This window comes from Prunus mume, linkage group LG5 (assembly GCF_029339155.1).
Source record: "Prunus mume cultivar Tortuosa linkage group LG5, ASM2933915v1, whole genome shotgun sequence".
Taxonomy (NCBI): Eukaryota; Viridiplantae; Streptophyta; class Magnoliopsida; order Rosales; family Rosaceae; genus Prunus; species Prunus mume.
The window spans coordinates 1,885,708-1,899,352 of NC_142702.1; the positions used below are offsets into that span (position 1 = coordinate 1,885,708).

Genomic DNA, 13,645 nt, shown 5'->3' on the forward strand with positions numbered 1-13,645 from the left:
TTATGAACATGCACTGAAGAAAGAACCCATTTACAAAACAGAGGAATTAATTAACACCATTATCCATTGCTTGGTCCCAAATCCAACTACGATGGCATCTATCTACCTGGGACTCAGCAATTTCATGGGCCCCACCATAGCTCAAAAAAAAAATAGAAGCTAATGTGGCAGGGAATTGAGGAGTCACTGTCCGACACGTGGAAGGTGATGCCAGCATGGAAAAGTACTGTTTTTCCCAGCTGGCATTTTGAGATTATTGAGGAAAAATGTTTTTTGCCCTTACTTTTTGGGAGTTGGGTGGGTTTGTGTAGAAGAATGTGTAGGTCTCTCGATCCCTATTGGTCTAGTTTTAGGAGGGAGGGACAGAATCCAACCCAGGCTGTTGGTTTGGGAGAGGGAAAGAGTCACATGGCGGCCTTTGTTTGTGTTATTGTGACAGCTGGCTCCACTACAACAAGACACGCATTCTGCTCGAGATGTAAGTCGTAAGACCTTGTCCACCTCCCTCCCCTAATAATTCTATTCTATTCTATTCTATCCTTTTCAAATTTTCAAATTTTCTTTTATTGACCCAACTACCCACCAATGTACATGTAATAATAATAAGAATAATTCTACCAAGTTTCAAATTATTGCACTGCTTAAATTCAGCCAAAGATAAATTATTCATACCACAAAAATTTATGGTTGATTTTGCTTTTTCTTTTCCGGATATGATCTTAAAAAGGAATGCTTTGAAGATAAGCGGTTTCGATCATCAAACTACTTTTCTGGGATGAGAATCATATGAGAAATATTGCTAGCATTCCTTTTTTGAGGAATTTAACCACTATTAATCCTTTTCAAATTCTTAAAAGGAAGCTTTGAAGATAAGCGGTTTCGATCATCAAACCACTTTACTGGGATGAGAATCATACGAGAAATATAGCTACCATTCCCCTCTTGGGAAATTTAATATCAAATAAAATCAAACTTACCACAAACAACTAGAAATCAAACTTACCACAATAGATATTAATCTCTCGTGTATTTAAATCGAACTTAAAACAACTCCAATCAAATAGAAACAACCATCACTATATCAAATGTTGATATTCTTTGTATTATCTTTTATCTCTCTTTTATACAAGATATTAATTGCACGCATTATGTCATAGTTGATATCTTAATTATAATGTAAAATTATGCAAAGCATAACTGGCTTGAAAAGCCTATTAAATAAATAAATAAAAATTGATATGCTTAGAAAAAAATAATAATAATTGGCATGCCTATAGAAGATAATAATTGATGTGAAAACCATTACATTACATGATATTAGTAATTTAATTATTAAAAAAAAAAGATTAATATGAAAGTGGGTAGCTGGCATGTATTGGAATTGCCATGTAAAGCACCATAATACAGAGAGATGACATTGTTTATGATCATTGGTTGGTATTTTGATCTAAAATAGTGATGGTTTATCAGATTCCTCCAAGAAAAAAATTATAAAGAAAAAGAAAGAAACCCAAAGTTAGGGACAGAATATTATTATTTATTACTTCACATCCCACTAAGACATGACTATAAATAAACCGGAAGCTTCTTAGTTTAAGCTCATAAAATTGTCCCAATACACGCTCAACTCAACTCAACACAGACGCACAGACACAGCTTTCCTCTTCTTTTCATAAATAAACGTAAACGCGTTCAGACTTCCGTGTTCCCGCCGTCTGTTTCAGACCATTATCTCTCTCTCCCTCTCTCTCTCTCTCTCCCTCTGAATGGTCAATGAGCGAGAGTAAAGGAAGCTCATAAATACAGAAAACACGCAAACAAGATCAACTTTTTTTTGTCCTTCTTTCTTTTGAAGAAGAAGAAACAGAGCTTCTCTGGCTCTCAGCCTACCCTATCAATGGCCAAGTCAAAGAACAACAACACTAATAAGCTTTCTTACATTTCAGTCCCTTCTCAGATAATCAATTCTTTGTCTTCATCTTCTTTGCAATCGCTCCTTCTTTCACCTAAGAAATCTTCAAGGAGTAAAACCAGGTACTTGAGCTGGTTCACCAACTACAGGAGCCCAAAGTTCTGGGTTTTATTTCTGTTTCTCTTTGGCTTTCTTGGTATGCTGAAGTTGGGATTCAACCTTGACCCTTTGATCCCATATTCTCCATACCCATGTACCACAAGTCAGGTACAGAACTTGGTCTCTAATGGGTATTTAAAATCACATATGGCTATTGCTTCAAATGGTGAAAACAGTCACCAAGTTGAGGTTTTCAACAGTGTGAGCCATTCACAGCCGTTGATTTCAAATGGGAATTTGAAATCAGAGGTGGGTGTTGAAGAAGCTGAGCAAAGTGAGTTTTGGAAGCAACCGGATGGTTTGGGGTATCGGCCGTGCTTGGCCTTGAGCAATGAGTATCAGAAAGCTAGTGTAGGTATTGTGAAGGATAAGACAAAATATCTGATTGTTGTTGTTTCTGGTGGGATGAACCAGCAAAGGAATCAGATTGTTGATGCTGTGGTTATTGCTAGGATTCTTGGGGCTGCTTTGGTTGTTCCCATTTTGCAAGTTAATGTTATTTGGGGAGATGAAAGGTAAAGAATGCTACAACTCACATTTTCCTAACTGAAAGGATATCTTCATTTAATGAGTTTGTGCTTTGTTGTTGTTGTTGGTTTATGGTTGATTTCTGTTGTGCTATACTGTTTAGGAGACTCAGAGTTTATTTCTGTGTCTTATTTTATGGGTGCAGTGAATTTTCTGATATCTTTGATTTGGAGCACTTCAAGAAAGTTCTTGCCAATGATGTTCGTATAGTTTCTTCACTGCCATCGACACATATAATGACAAGGCCGGTGGAGGAGAAACGGACTCCCCTTCATGCCTCACCTAATTGGATTCGGTCACGTTATCTCAAGCGGGTAAGAATCATTGCTGTCTTTGTGCTTGCTTTCAATTAAGCAACCGTGTTGTTTTTCAAAAGATTTATGTTGTTTTTCAAAACATTTGAATAAAGGAAATATGAAAGAGAGAAAAGATGCTTTGGCAGCTGTTAGTTTGTTATGTATGGAGCTTAAACTTGTTTGTGAGCCTTGTGACACAATCGATTTGGTTTTGTTTGGTTGTTTGTTTTTGCTCGTGCGTTCCTATACAAGTGTCAGCTTTCGACCTGCTGTTCTCATCTTTTAGTTTTTCCTATTGTTCCTACTATACTCTAACCATGCTGTGATCACACAATTGAAGAGCCGTCCAGTCCAATCCAATGCCTAAAATGTTGTACTTATTATCTAATTGAAGTAGTTGAATATGGGTGTTCTGGATAGATAAATCTCATGTGCTGCCTATCATTTTAACTAAATAAAACTAATGACGAGTGCAAGGTTTTCTGATCTTATGCTAAAAATTATAATAATTTTGAGTTTGTTGATTTCAGTAACATGATTTTTTATTAATGATTATCTGTCGTGTTGTGTGTGGTTAGAACAAATCTCCTGTGGAATGCAAATCAGCACTACAAATTATGCTAATTCCTATTTATCTTTGCAGATTAAAAGAGAAGGGGTTTTGCTTCTAAGAGGCTTGGATTCAAGACTCTCTAAGGATCTTCCATCTGATCTTCAAAAACTTCGATGCAAGGTAATGTGCGAAATACGTCTTTAATTTCCTTTGTATATGCAAACTGACTTTGTTTCTTTTTGTTTTACCTGGTATGATGGAAAATAATTGACTACGTTTCTACTGTATTGACAGCCTTTAGATTTGTATCAGTCATGAATAAATCTGTGACTTTGATTACAGAAATGAAAGGAGGTTCTAGTTCTAGAGACAGCTGACTCTAATCTCTTCTTTGTTTGACATCAGGTTGCCTTTCATGCATTGAGGTTTGCTCCTCCAATTTTGGGAATTGGTAACAAGCTTGCAGAGAGGATGAGCAGTAAGGGACCTTACCTTGCCCTTCATCTCAGAATGGAGAAGGATGTATGGGTGAGGACTGGTTGCCTTCCTGGTTTGAGCCCTGAATATGATGAGATAGTAAACAATGAGAGGATACAGCGGCCAGAGCTCCTAACTGGAAGATCAAACATGACGTACCATGAAAGAAAACTTGCAGGTCTCTGCCCCTTGAATGCCTTGGAGGTGACCAGGTAAGAATGTTAGCCAAATATGTATTTACTTTAAGGCATTTGAACATAAACCAATTTGATATCTATTATCCTATTTGTTCTATGTATCAGAGAGTTTTATAACAGGCAAAATTTTGTGTTTTAGGTTGCTTAAAGCTCTAGGAGCTCCAAAAAATGCAAGAATATATTGGGCTGGAGGGCATCCATTTGGTGGAAAAGAAGCCTTGCTGCCATTAACAGGAGAATTTCCCCATTTTTACAATAAGGAAGATCTTGCTTTGCCTGGTGAACTAGAACCTTTTTCAAATAGAGCTTCTGTCATGGCGGCCATTGATTATATAGTTTCCGAGAATAGTGATGTCTTCATGCCGTCTCATGGGGGAAATATGGGCCATGCTATCCAGGTATAGTTTATTTGTTTCGGTCTTAACAAATAGGTAATATATGCTAGATGAAATACTTCACAAGTACAAGAAAGCACGACAATATGACCAAAGTAAATCAAGTTGAAAGAAAGTGAAAAAGAATGAAATACTTAAGGATACTTGCGGAACTGATCTGACATTGTTAAATGATATCATGAGTTGAAGGGGGCAAACGTACACATTTAGACTGAGTACCTTTGTATTTTCTAGGAAATATTTGAGAAACATATAATACAGATACTATGAAAAACGTTTTTGTGCATGCGTAAAATTCTTGAGAGGTAAATCAGCCTGGAATAAGAAAAAAGAGATGTGCCATTTGGGCCTTGTCATGAATTACTATTATTGTCACTTCTATCTTTTCCATTTGGAAGAACTTACAAATATAGGATGTATACAGCTAATAGAACAAAGAAAATTGTGTTAAGGAAATATGCTGGGAAGACAAATAATATGAAAATGTCATATGAGTAGTTCTTTACACATGATGGTTACCTAATTTGCTGGGGACTTCTCTTACACCAAGATTTGTATTTTCTTTCAGGGCCACCGTGCCTATGCTGGCCACAAAAAGTATATAACTCCAGACAAAAGGCATATGCTTCCATATTTTCTGAACTCTTCTCTCCCGGAAGCAGAGTTCAATAGGATCATAAAGGAATTGCACAAAGATTCATTAGGGCAGCCAGACCTCAGGACTAGCAGAGCTGGAAAAGATGTCACAAAGTATCCTGTTCCCGAGTGTATGTGCAATGATTCTCGTACTCATTCGTATCTTTGAGTTAGCTCTGCAATGGCCTGCTTCATTGACAAATTGAAACTTCTCAGAAAATCCCTTGAATTTGAGCCCGCTGAAAGGGTTTCTTCTGCAGGGCAATGATGGTTCTTTGGATGGCCAGTTTTTAAGAGCAACAGCATCACACTCAATTTCTGAGTTTGCTCACATTTTTTCTTTCACACTCCTTCCTTTGTGGGAACATTCAAGTGAGGAAGACAAATGGATTCTTATAAGTCGATATAGTATATGGTTCTGTGGAAAGAAAAACTCTGTGAAGCTTCCCTGTCCCCTGGATTTGCTTTGGGACTTTCATAAGCAGCTGGCAGAAAGCGAAGAAGGTCCCCTAATTCTTTAATTCTTTATAGGAAATATTCTTTTAGGATAGATTTTCCCCATTTTGGTTTCGTTCATTTATTGTGCTACATCGGTGTATTATAATTTATAGAACAAGCATGTAAATAAGCATATTTCCAGTAATAATACATATATATTTTTTGCAAGCTCCCATCATGTTGGAGTTAAACACATGTTCTGGTTCTTCATGCAGCAATTGCAGCAGGTTCAATTTTCTTGTAATGCTCTCTGTACATTGATGCAAAATTCACTATATTTATTTACCTTAATTGATAAATCAAAGAAGCAATTTTTCATAACCCACTTTCCTGATTTTGACCTGATTTGGGAATTAAACTGTCACATGTAGACCTTTAACAGTTCTCTTTCTCACATGTAAGCTGCTATCGGAGGGATCCCCTTACATGAATTCCAAATGTATTCACACTTTATTATCACTTCAGGGGAGTTCTGGAGGAGGCAGTCAGAGAAGTTCCATCCCTAGAGCTTGGTGAGAGTTCAAGGTAAGCAGAAATATTTATTTGAGACAATCATATAAATTGCGATAGACACATTATGAATGCACGTAACGTCTCAGATCCACGCTTACTATTAACGATAGTATCAACTGTACATGAGAACTAAACTGAATCGAACCAACTTATAGGCTGACTATCAAATAGTTGTCAAAGTGTTCTAGATAGGAGGGTCATGGGTGTACTCGGGGCAAAGGTATTGGAGTGTGAGAAGGCAGATATTTGAAATCCAATGCTACATATAGAAATTTATACATTTCTCCACTGAATCATGTAACTCGTTATTTCTATTGGATTTCCACAGGCTGAATCATGTAACTCAGTATCTATTTACTTTTGCATTTTCAAATCTCTTTTCCATACAGAGACTTTATTTGATTAATTGCTCCGAAGGTCCAGTTCTTCTTTGTATTATAATTATCTATCCTTGTTTATCTTACTAAATGCAATTTCCAATTTTATTTTATTCACTTTCATCTGGTCTCTAGTCCCATTAACATTTTACTTCTTCCACTCAACAAATTATCTGATGGCTTCAAGTTGAGTGGAACAAGAGTGGGATGGAACGAAAATAGGTTTGAACAGAACTTTTAGGCAGCCCATGTTATTCATTCATTTATTAAGAGCCAATTACTCGTACAGTTTTTAGAGCATCATCATCAAATTTAGATGGAGATGCTGTTAGGAACTCCCATTCCGGTGACCCCAGGTGTTGAGAATGGCTTCAAAAGCTCATATGGAACAACACCTGCTCCAACTCTGTTTTTCAGTTTCAAGTTGGTATTCCTCTCATCAATAATTCCTTCCAGCCTCTTCAAATTTCCATTGAACCGCTCAAATGCAGCATTTATCACAGGATTTTCAGCCCAGGATGATTCCAGTTTCTCACCAAGATACTCCTCATCAGGTGAATGATTAGATAACACATCCAAGACAGCCATCACTTTTGTTGCTTGAATCTGGGAGGGGAAGCACATCAGCAGTGCCATTTCGGGTTTCTTCAAAAAGTTCTTGAAAAACTCCTCAGACGGATCTTCAGTTGGCATATTGGTACGAGCGATTGTAGGCCTGTTTGGGAAGTATCCAGCATACATGTACTGTCCAAAGTTCACAGCTGCATGATGCCCAGCTGTTACCCAAATAATGGTTGTCAAAATGTGAATTAGATTTTCTGGGGTTTTCAAAACAGGCCACCATGGCTCATCTTTCTTGTCTGCATGGCCTTTTGTCCTAACTTCTGTCCACCAACCTTGAAGCTCCGTATCAGACTCAACAAGAGTTGGGTCTGGATAGTAGTGGTTTACATAGTCACCCACCCACTCCTTAATGGCATCCCAAAGAATGAGACCATCATTTGCAAATGGGTAGTCTTCAATTGTTAGCTTCAAGCCATGCTCAGCTGTAGGATCCTCAACTGCCATTCCCCTGAAATTAAAGCAAACAGTAATTAGCCGATGAACTTCCATGGCGTTTCAAATGAAATTTTTGTCTTTTAAGATTGGTAGCAACTAGATTGCAAATTCTTCGTTATAAAAAAGTTGCCTGGAACAACACATGGTTTGGATCAATCTTATATTAGTCGTATCATGTGAAATACCTTCTGATGAGATCAGCTGGCAAAGCTTCCATGTCAAAGCGCCAGAGCTGGTCATAAGCAGCAGAACTGAGCTCAATGGAGTACTTTTCAGGTGAGAAGCAGCCCTCGATGATTCCACCTGCATTGATGAGGCTTTCTCTAGCAAGAGCATTGATTTCCATTGTATACCGAAAATGAGGATGCAGAAGTCTATAGATAGGATGCATTGCACTTAATTGTCGATTAGCTGCAATTATGTATGGCTCTGTAGCACAATGAGTCCTCAGCCTGTGAAAATATAACAGTGCAAACATGTTACCAACCATGCAACACTGACATACTTGCTACTTTTCAAATCCCCATTAGAGTAGATTCTTGCTTGAATTGAAGGCATGAGCTAGAAGCATCACTTGGGCACAGATATGCTTACCAGTGGATGACAAGCTGATGATAGCCAGCATCATGAGCACAAACATGGGCTTTAGCGAGCCTCCACAGCCAGCAACCGGTGGCATCCCAGGTTGGGGTGAACACTTGCTTCCATTGTGGCTTGTCACCAACCGGTGGTCGAGTGAGTTCAATGGCAACAGGCCTCAGCGTCCCATCCTCGGTGAGGAAGAGTAGTGTCCGAGAACCATACAGTGTGGTTCCTTCAATCTCTCTTACTTTGTTCACATAAGGCATGTAAAGATCATGGTAATCCAAAATAAACATCTTCTTTCTTTTTAAAGCCTGCATTTCAAGTTCAAGCAATTGGCGTGCACAAGGACACACACAGTTTACACGATTTCAAGTTATATGCATCAATGGGGGAAAATTTTCGTCCAGTTTAAAGGTGTACAATAAGAAAAATATGGGAGAGTTGGTGTCTATTTCGTGTTACCTCATCGACAGTCATACAACCTTTGATCTCTTTCTCCACCAGTTCTGTTGTAATCAATGATTCAGGTGGGCCGTAAATCTCAGGGTCAAGTTTACTCTTCAATGGCCACTCCTGCAGGTATAAAAATACAGAATTTAGCACCACAAGAGAGAACAAGATATGCTATTAAACACCGTAATTACTTGACCAACAAGGAAGATGGACGGGAGGAAGGGAACGTAGAAGTTTGATTTTCTTACTGAAGAGAAAGAGTTGTACTTGTATGTATAAGAAAGCATACCGTGACAAGTTCTATACTGTATGGATTAAGACCAGCTAGAGTTTGCCGAGAAAATTCTTCATCTCTAAACCAAGCAAACTTATCACCTGCAAAAGACGATTAGCTTAATCAAAAGGACAAAGACAATGTGGTATTTTCTCTTACTTAAAAGAGGACACAGACATACAGAGAGAGAGAGAGAGAGGAAGGCATACGGTTAATTATTTCGGGGGTCTCGAAGAGCAAAAGATCGTCTCCCCCAGCAGTAATGGTCTTTACTAGCCTTGGGATGATTGTCTGAAAAAACCCACTAGTTTTTGGCTTAGGCAATGTGACTCCTTCATTGAACAGTGAATCAATGGCTGTGAAGTATGGAAATCCTAATTCTGGATTAAGAAGTGCTGTCTCAAGCGAAGGGAGCAACGCGTGCAGTACAGATTTCAGGGTCTTTGCTGAAAATGTGATTTGTTTGACCTCTGCAAATGCTTCATCTCTTGGTACATACACACTGCTGCTTCTTTTTTCTGATAAGGGGTCTGCATTGACATAATAATATGATACAGTTAATCGCATAGCTCTAATAGTTTCTCAACCATACAACTACACATGCCTAAGCAACATACCAAATAAACAAATGGTTCATATAGTTAAAGTAGATATATTCCATTTTCAAAAACATTAAGCACATAGTTATTTGGGGAATTTGGTTACCTTTTTTGGTGCGTGGCCGTCCTGTTCTGCAGCGCCTGGGATATGGATGTTCTTTGCTGCCAAGGACAGGCCTGGCCAGTTCATCTTTGCTATCAGGATCTCCAAGATCATTGTATGTGTCATAATCGTAAATCCTATCGGATGTTTTTCTTTCACCCTCTCCATTTCCTCGCAAATTTTCCAGCTCTAATTCTCTTAGCCTCTTCAACCCACTCGGTGTCTCTGATGGTATGTAAGACTGCTCCATTGTTCATATAAAATAAATGAACACACATAAGGTTGAAGTATAAGTAAGAAGCTGTAACTACTAGAAATTAAAGAAAAAGTTTATGGATGTAAACCTTGTTAGTGAAAAAGATTCTCTTCTGTGGATTGTCGAACTTGGCATGAACGCAAGAATTGCATGGAACATTAACAGAGCCATTTGGGAAGCCCTGGAGGTCGATGGTCTTGATGAAGATCTCCTTATGGTGCTCATTCTCCACCTCAATTGCTCCAACCGCTCCAAAACCTGCTGGGATTGTGAAATTACTCTCATATATCACCTCATCATCTTTGTGGCTGGCTTTGTGCGCATACCCCTTGATCCTGTCCTTCTCCAACCCCGTCTCTACAAGATAATCCATTTTACAAATTTATAATCAGTAAATTAATCAGTATTTCCAAAATTCTTTATTGGTTGATCATGAACATCAAATTCTTCCAGCGTTACTTTATTTTGATATAAAATTAATACAAATTTATAAATAAACCCAATCCTAGACATGTATTTATAGAAAAACCCAAGCACTATTTAAACATAAAAACACACCCAAAATAAACCCCAAAGTCAACTTTTTGGGTGTGTTTATAAATGAATTTTGAGTGTGTGTAATGATGAGTTTTGGGTGTGTTTATATGTTTAAATAGTGCTTGAGTTTTTTTATAATTTAAACCCTCATTTTGGGTGTTTTAGTGAAACTCCCTAAAATTAATCCAACATGTTGTGTCACAGTGTCATGTCTGCTTTGAGTTATTTCGATGCATAAATTTCCAACTCAAATACAACTCATGTTACCCGCTTAAATTGTTATTTAAATCATCCTACTAACCCGTTTAATCCGCTTAACCTATTTAAAATATTTAAACTCATGTACGAAAAGTTGACCAAAAAAACTCATGTACTAAAAAAAATATTTTAACTCATTCAATATATTAAATATTAATCTTATCAATAATGTTACTCGTATATACTAAAAAACTTATGATAATATGTAAGGGACTTGTAACTCAAGTGTTTAAGAGTATTTATCATTACATCCTAGGTCCTGGGTTAGATTATCCCCTCCCTCAATATTTTTCGTGTAAAAATAAAAAAAAAAAAAAAAAAAAAAAAAAACTTATGATATTATTGAAGTACGTAATATACCTAAAAACAAATTTAATGTTAAAAAGAATATTTTAACCTTGTAAAATAAACTAACAAATTAAACACCTTAATGAGGCCACTCTTAGGGCTTTCCTAGCCTCTTTTCTATTAAGACAATCGTTATTGGTGTTTGTAATCTTTGTTCTAATATTTGAATGAATTTCCCTCTTTGATCCAAAAAAAAAAAAAACCCTCAATGTGACAAATTGTAAAAGGATTGACACGACTTGTTTATTAATCAAGTTGAGCAGATTGATAAACAGGTTGATGAATTGACCAGAATTTAACATGAATTTTTTACCGTACGGGGTGACCCGCATAAATTTTGGGGGGATTTCGATCAATTCACTGGTGTTGTCCGAATTTCCACCCCTTGGTACATATTTGATTGAAGAATAGAGTAGTAGATTCTTACTCTCTTTGGTTAAGAAAAATAGTTCACACAAGTAGCCTAGCCAATAGTGAAGTAAATTAGCATAAGAAAGTTACTGCAGAAAGAGAAAATGAGGGATGTGGGAGAGAGCAAATGGGGAGTCAACCAAAAAAGACATATTTTACTGTCGGTGGTTAACAAAAAAAGTTACCAACTGTTGATAAAACGCTTTGGGCAAGCTGATTAATTTGCTTAAGCAATTATGTTTCAGATCTAGCTGTAATTGGACTAGGTCTTTTAGTTGTTGTCAAAGTTGGGAGGGAGAGGGGCTCGGGGGACCTAAAACCACTGTGAAGTACACTAAAATCTAAACCACTTAGAAGTGCACCAAAATTTGAATCACAAATGCGAATCTCCACCAAATTTATTTTCTTTTTAATTTAAAAAAAAATGGTATTTTTGAATAAGGGGCTGTCTGACTTTTGGCTACTCAAAGACCCAAGGAATAATGAAACAAAGAAAAATGTAACTCTAAATGATTTTGTATATACAAAATGGAATAAAAATAAAATTTGTGCTCATCTAAATCTATGCCTACGTAGTTAATTAAGGCTACACTGGTCGAAAAAACTTAAATGTTTTCTTTTCTGAAATGAAAAAAAATAAACAAAAACTAGTTAGAACTAGTCTTTTGCTTGGTATATTGGTGAAAAAAGAAGGGAAAAAAATAATGAAAATGAAAACTGAAAATACTTCCAAGTTGTTTTGAAAAATAGGGTGATTTTGAAAACTGAAAATGGCAAATATGTTTTCAGTTCTAAAAAACAGTGAAAATGAAATGGTTATCAAACAGATAGTTAATATTTTCTTTTTTGAAAGAAAAAAAACTAGTTTTTTAATAGGCATATCTCGGATGGTTCGAGAAAATTTTGAGTTTAAATTTCATGAATAATAATAAATATTAAAAAAAAATCATTATTATTTGTTATTTTTTAGTGAATGAAGTGAATAAATTAATAGTGCTTACTGGGGTCAAGCTCCGCGCTAACAAGCTCCAAAAGAAGCGTTTTGCCGAGCAAATCGGTAATTTCATCGAGGGGCGAAGTCACTATGCTGGAGAGGAACCCTGCTGCTGTTACTGTAACCACAGCCTTCACACTAACTGCCTTGTTCTCTGTTAAGGTTATAGTTTTGGTCAATGTGGACACTGCTGCAGATGATCCGAGCTCACCAGAACTAGCACGGATCACGACGCAGGAGGAGGAGTTTTTCTTATTATGATCATTTTGACGGACAGGACAGCGTGGAAGGATGTTGATGAGGGAGGGGCTTCCATGCCTGATCAGAAAATTGGTATGAATGGAGGATTTTGGTAAGAGAGAGAAGGATGGAGCATGATTGAGTTTTTGCAGCTGAGAGTTCATCATGTTTCTCTGCTAGTTTGCCTTTTCTTTTGCTAGAATGTCCATGCATTTGTAGAGATTTAGAGAGAGAGAGAGAGAGAGAGAGAGAGAGAGAGAGAGAGTAATCTGTTTAAAACGTGGTACATATTTTTGGATCTAGTTAGGTGTACAGCTTGAATAATCCAAGAAATTAACACGAGAAATATAGAAAAGAAAACGATTGGTCTTATTCATGGGTTAAAAGAAAACTACTAGTGGCCGTAAATAATTGGTCCCCTCCGTTCCAAGATTCTTTTCTCGCATGCACATGGCATCCCTTAATGCTTTAGAGCACCTCCACCAGTTAGTCCCTTGTCATGGCAAGAGGAGTTCTAGCAGCTACTATTAACGTGAATAGTGCTCCCCCAAAGAAAGTGTGTTTCAGCAGTTTTGGCAAATACTATTTATTTTTTTGTTTTTTCACAACTTTGTTTACTTAAACATTTGATTTGGATAATATTTTCTGATAAAATTTTTGGGTTCCTACGTGTCAATACTATTCATATCGGATAAGATTTTTGGTTTCAAATTTCATATAAATTTCAAAATTCAAAATTCAGATAAATCAATACAACTAATAAAATAAAATACATGAATGACCACTAATTATTAAAACAAAACAAAAAAATACAATGAAATGAAAGGCAAGCAAACTAAGAAATGAAAGGCAAGATTTTATTTTATCGGATAATATTTTCGGATAAGATTTTATTTTATTAGTTGTATTGGTTGGTATTTATAGAAAAAAAAAATATGAGGATTTGGTGTTAAAAGTGAAAAGTATTGGTTGGTATTTATAGACACT

At 36.7% G+C, this 13,645-nt stretch overlaps 2 protein-coding genes across 2 annotated transcripts; one reads left to right on the top strand and one right to left on the bottom strand.

Moving 5' to 3' along the window:
• Window positions 1–1,599: 1,599 nt before the first annotated feature.
• LOC103330512 (O-fucosyltransferase family protein) lies at window positions 1,600–5,842 on the top strand. The gene is made up of 6 exons (XM_008233103.2): window positions 1,600–2,586; window positions 2,745–2,913; window positions 3,539–3,628; window positions 3,854–4,137; window positions 4,262–4,520; window positions 5,086–5,842. The coding sequence occupies exons 1-6, from the start codon at window positions 1,898–1,900 to the stop codon at window positions 5,320–5,322; spliced, it is 1,728 nt and encodes a 575-aa protein (XP_008231325.2). The 5' UTR covers window positions 1,600–1,897; the 3' UTR covers window positions 5,323–5,842.
• Window positions 5,843–6,764: 922 nt separating this feature from the next.
• Window positions 6,765–12,996, bottom strand: LOC103330561 (linoleate 13S-lipoxygenase 2-1, chloroplastic-like). The gene is made up of 9 exons (XM_089053015.1): window positions 12,426–12,996; window positions 9,959–10,227; window positions 9,618–9,855; window positions 9,122–9,442; window positions 8,928–9,013; window positions 8,648–8,758; window positions 8,195–8,496; window positions 7,786–8,052; window positions 6,765–7,613 (listed from the first exon to the last, which is right to left on the bottom strand). Exons 1-9 carry the CDS (start codon window positions 12,823–12,825, stop codon window positions 6,854–6,856), a joined length of 2,754 nt encoding a protein of 917 aa, XP_088909141.1. The 5' UTR covers window positions 12,826–12,996; the 3' UTR covers window positions 6,765–6,853.
• Between the last annotated feature and the right edge of the window lie 649 nt (window positions 12,997–13,645).

Excerpts from the sequence above, each read along its gene's own strand:
- LOC103330512 (XM_008233103.2), top strand. The coding sequence starts at position 1,898 with ATGGCCAAGTCAAAGAACAACAACACTAATAAGCTTTCTTACATTTCA. Across the intron at positions 2,914-3,538 it reads GGTCACGTTATCTCAAGCGG|ATTAAAAGAGAAGGGGTTTT; the intron begins GTAAGAATCATT and ends TTATCTTTGCAG. Across the intron at positions 3,629-3,853 it reads TTCAAAAACTTCGATGCAAG|GTTGCCTTTCATGCATTGAG; the intron begins GTAATGTGCGAA and ends GTTTGACATCAG.
- LOC103330561 (XM_089053015.1), bottom strand. The coding sequence starts at position 12,825 with ATGATGAACTCTCAGCTGCAAAAACTCAATCATGCTCCATCCTTCTCT. Across the intron at positions 9,856-9,958 it reads GAATCTTTTTCACTAACAAG|TCTTACATACCATCAGAGAC; the intron begins GTTTACATCCAT and ends ACAATGGAGCAG. Across the intron at positions 9,443-9,617 it reads ACGGCCACGCACCAAAAAAG|ACCCCTTATCAGAAAAAAGA; the intron begins GTAACCAAATTC and ends ATGTCAATGCAG.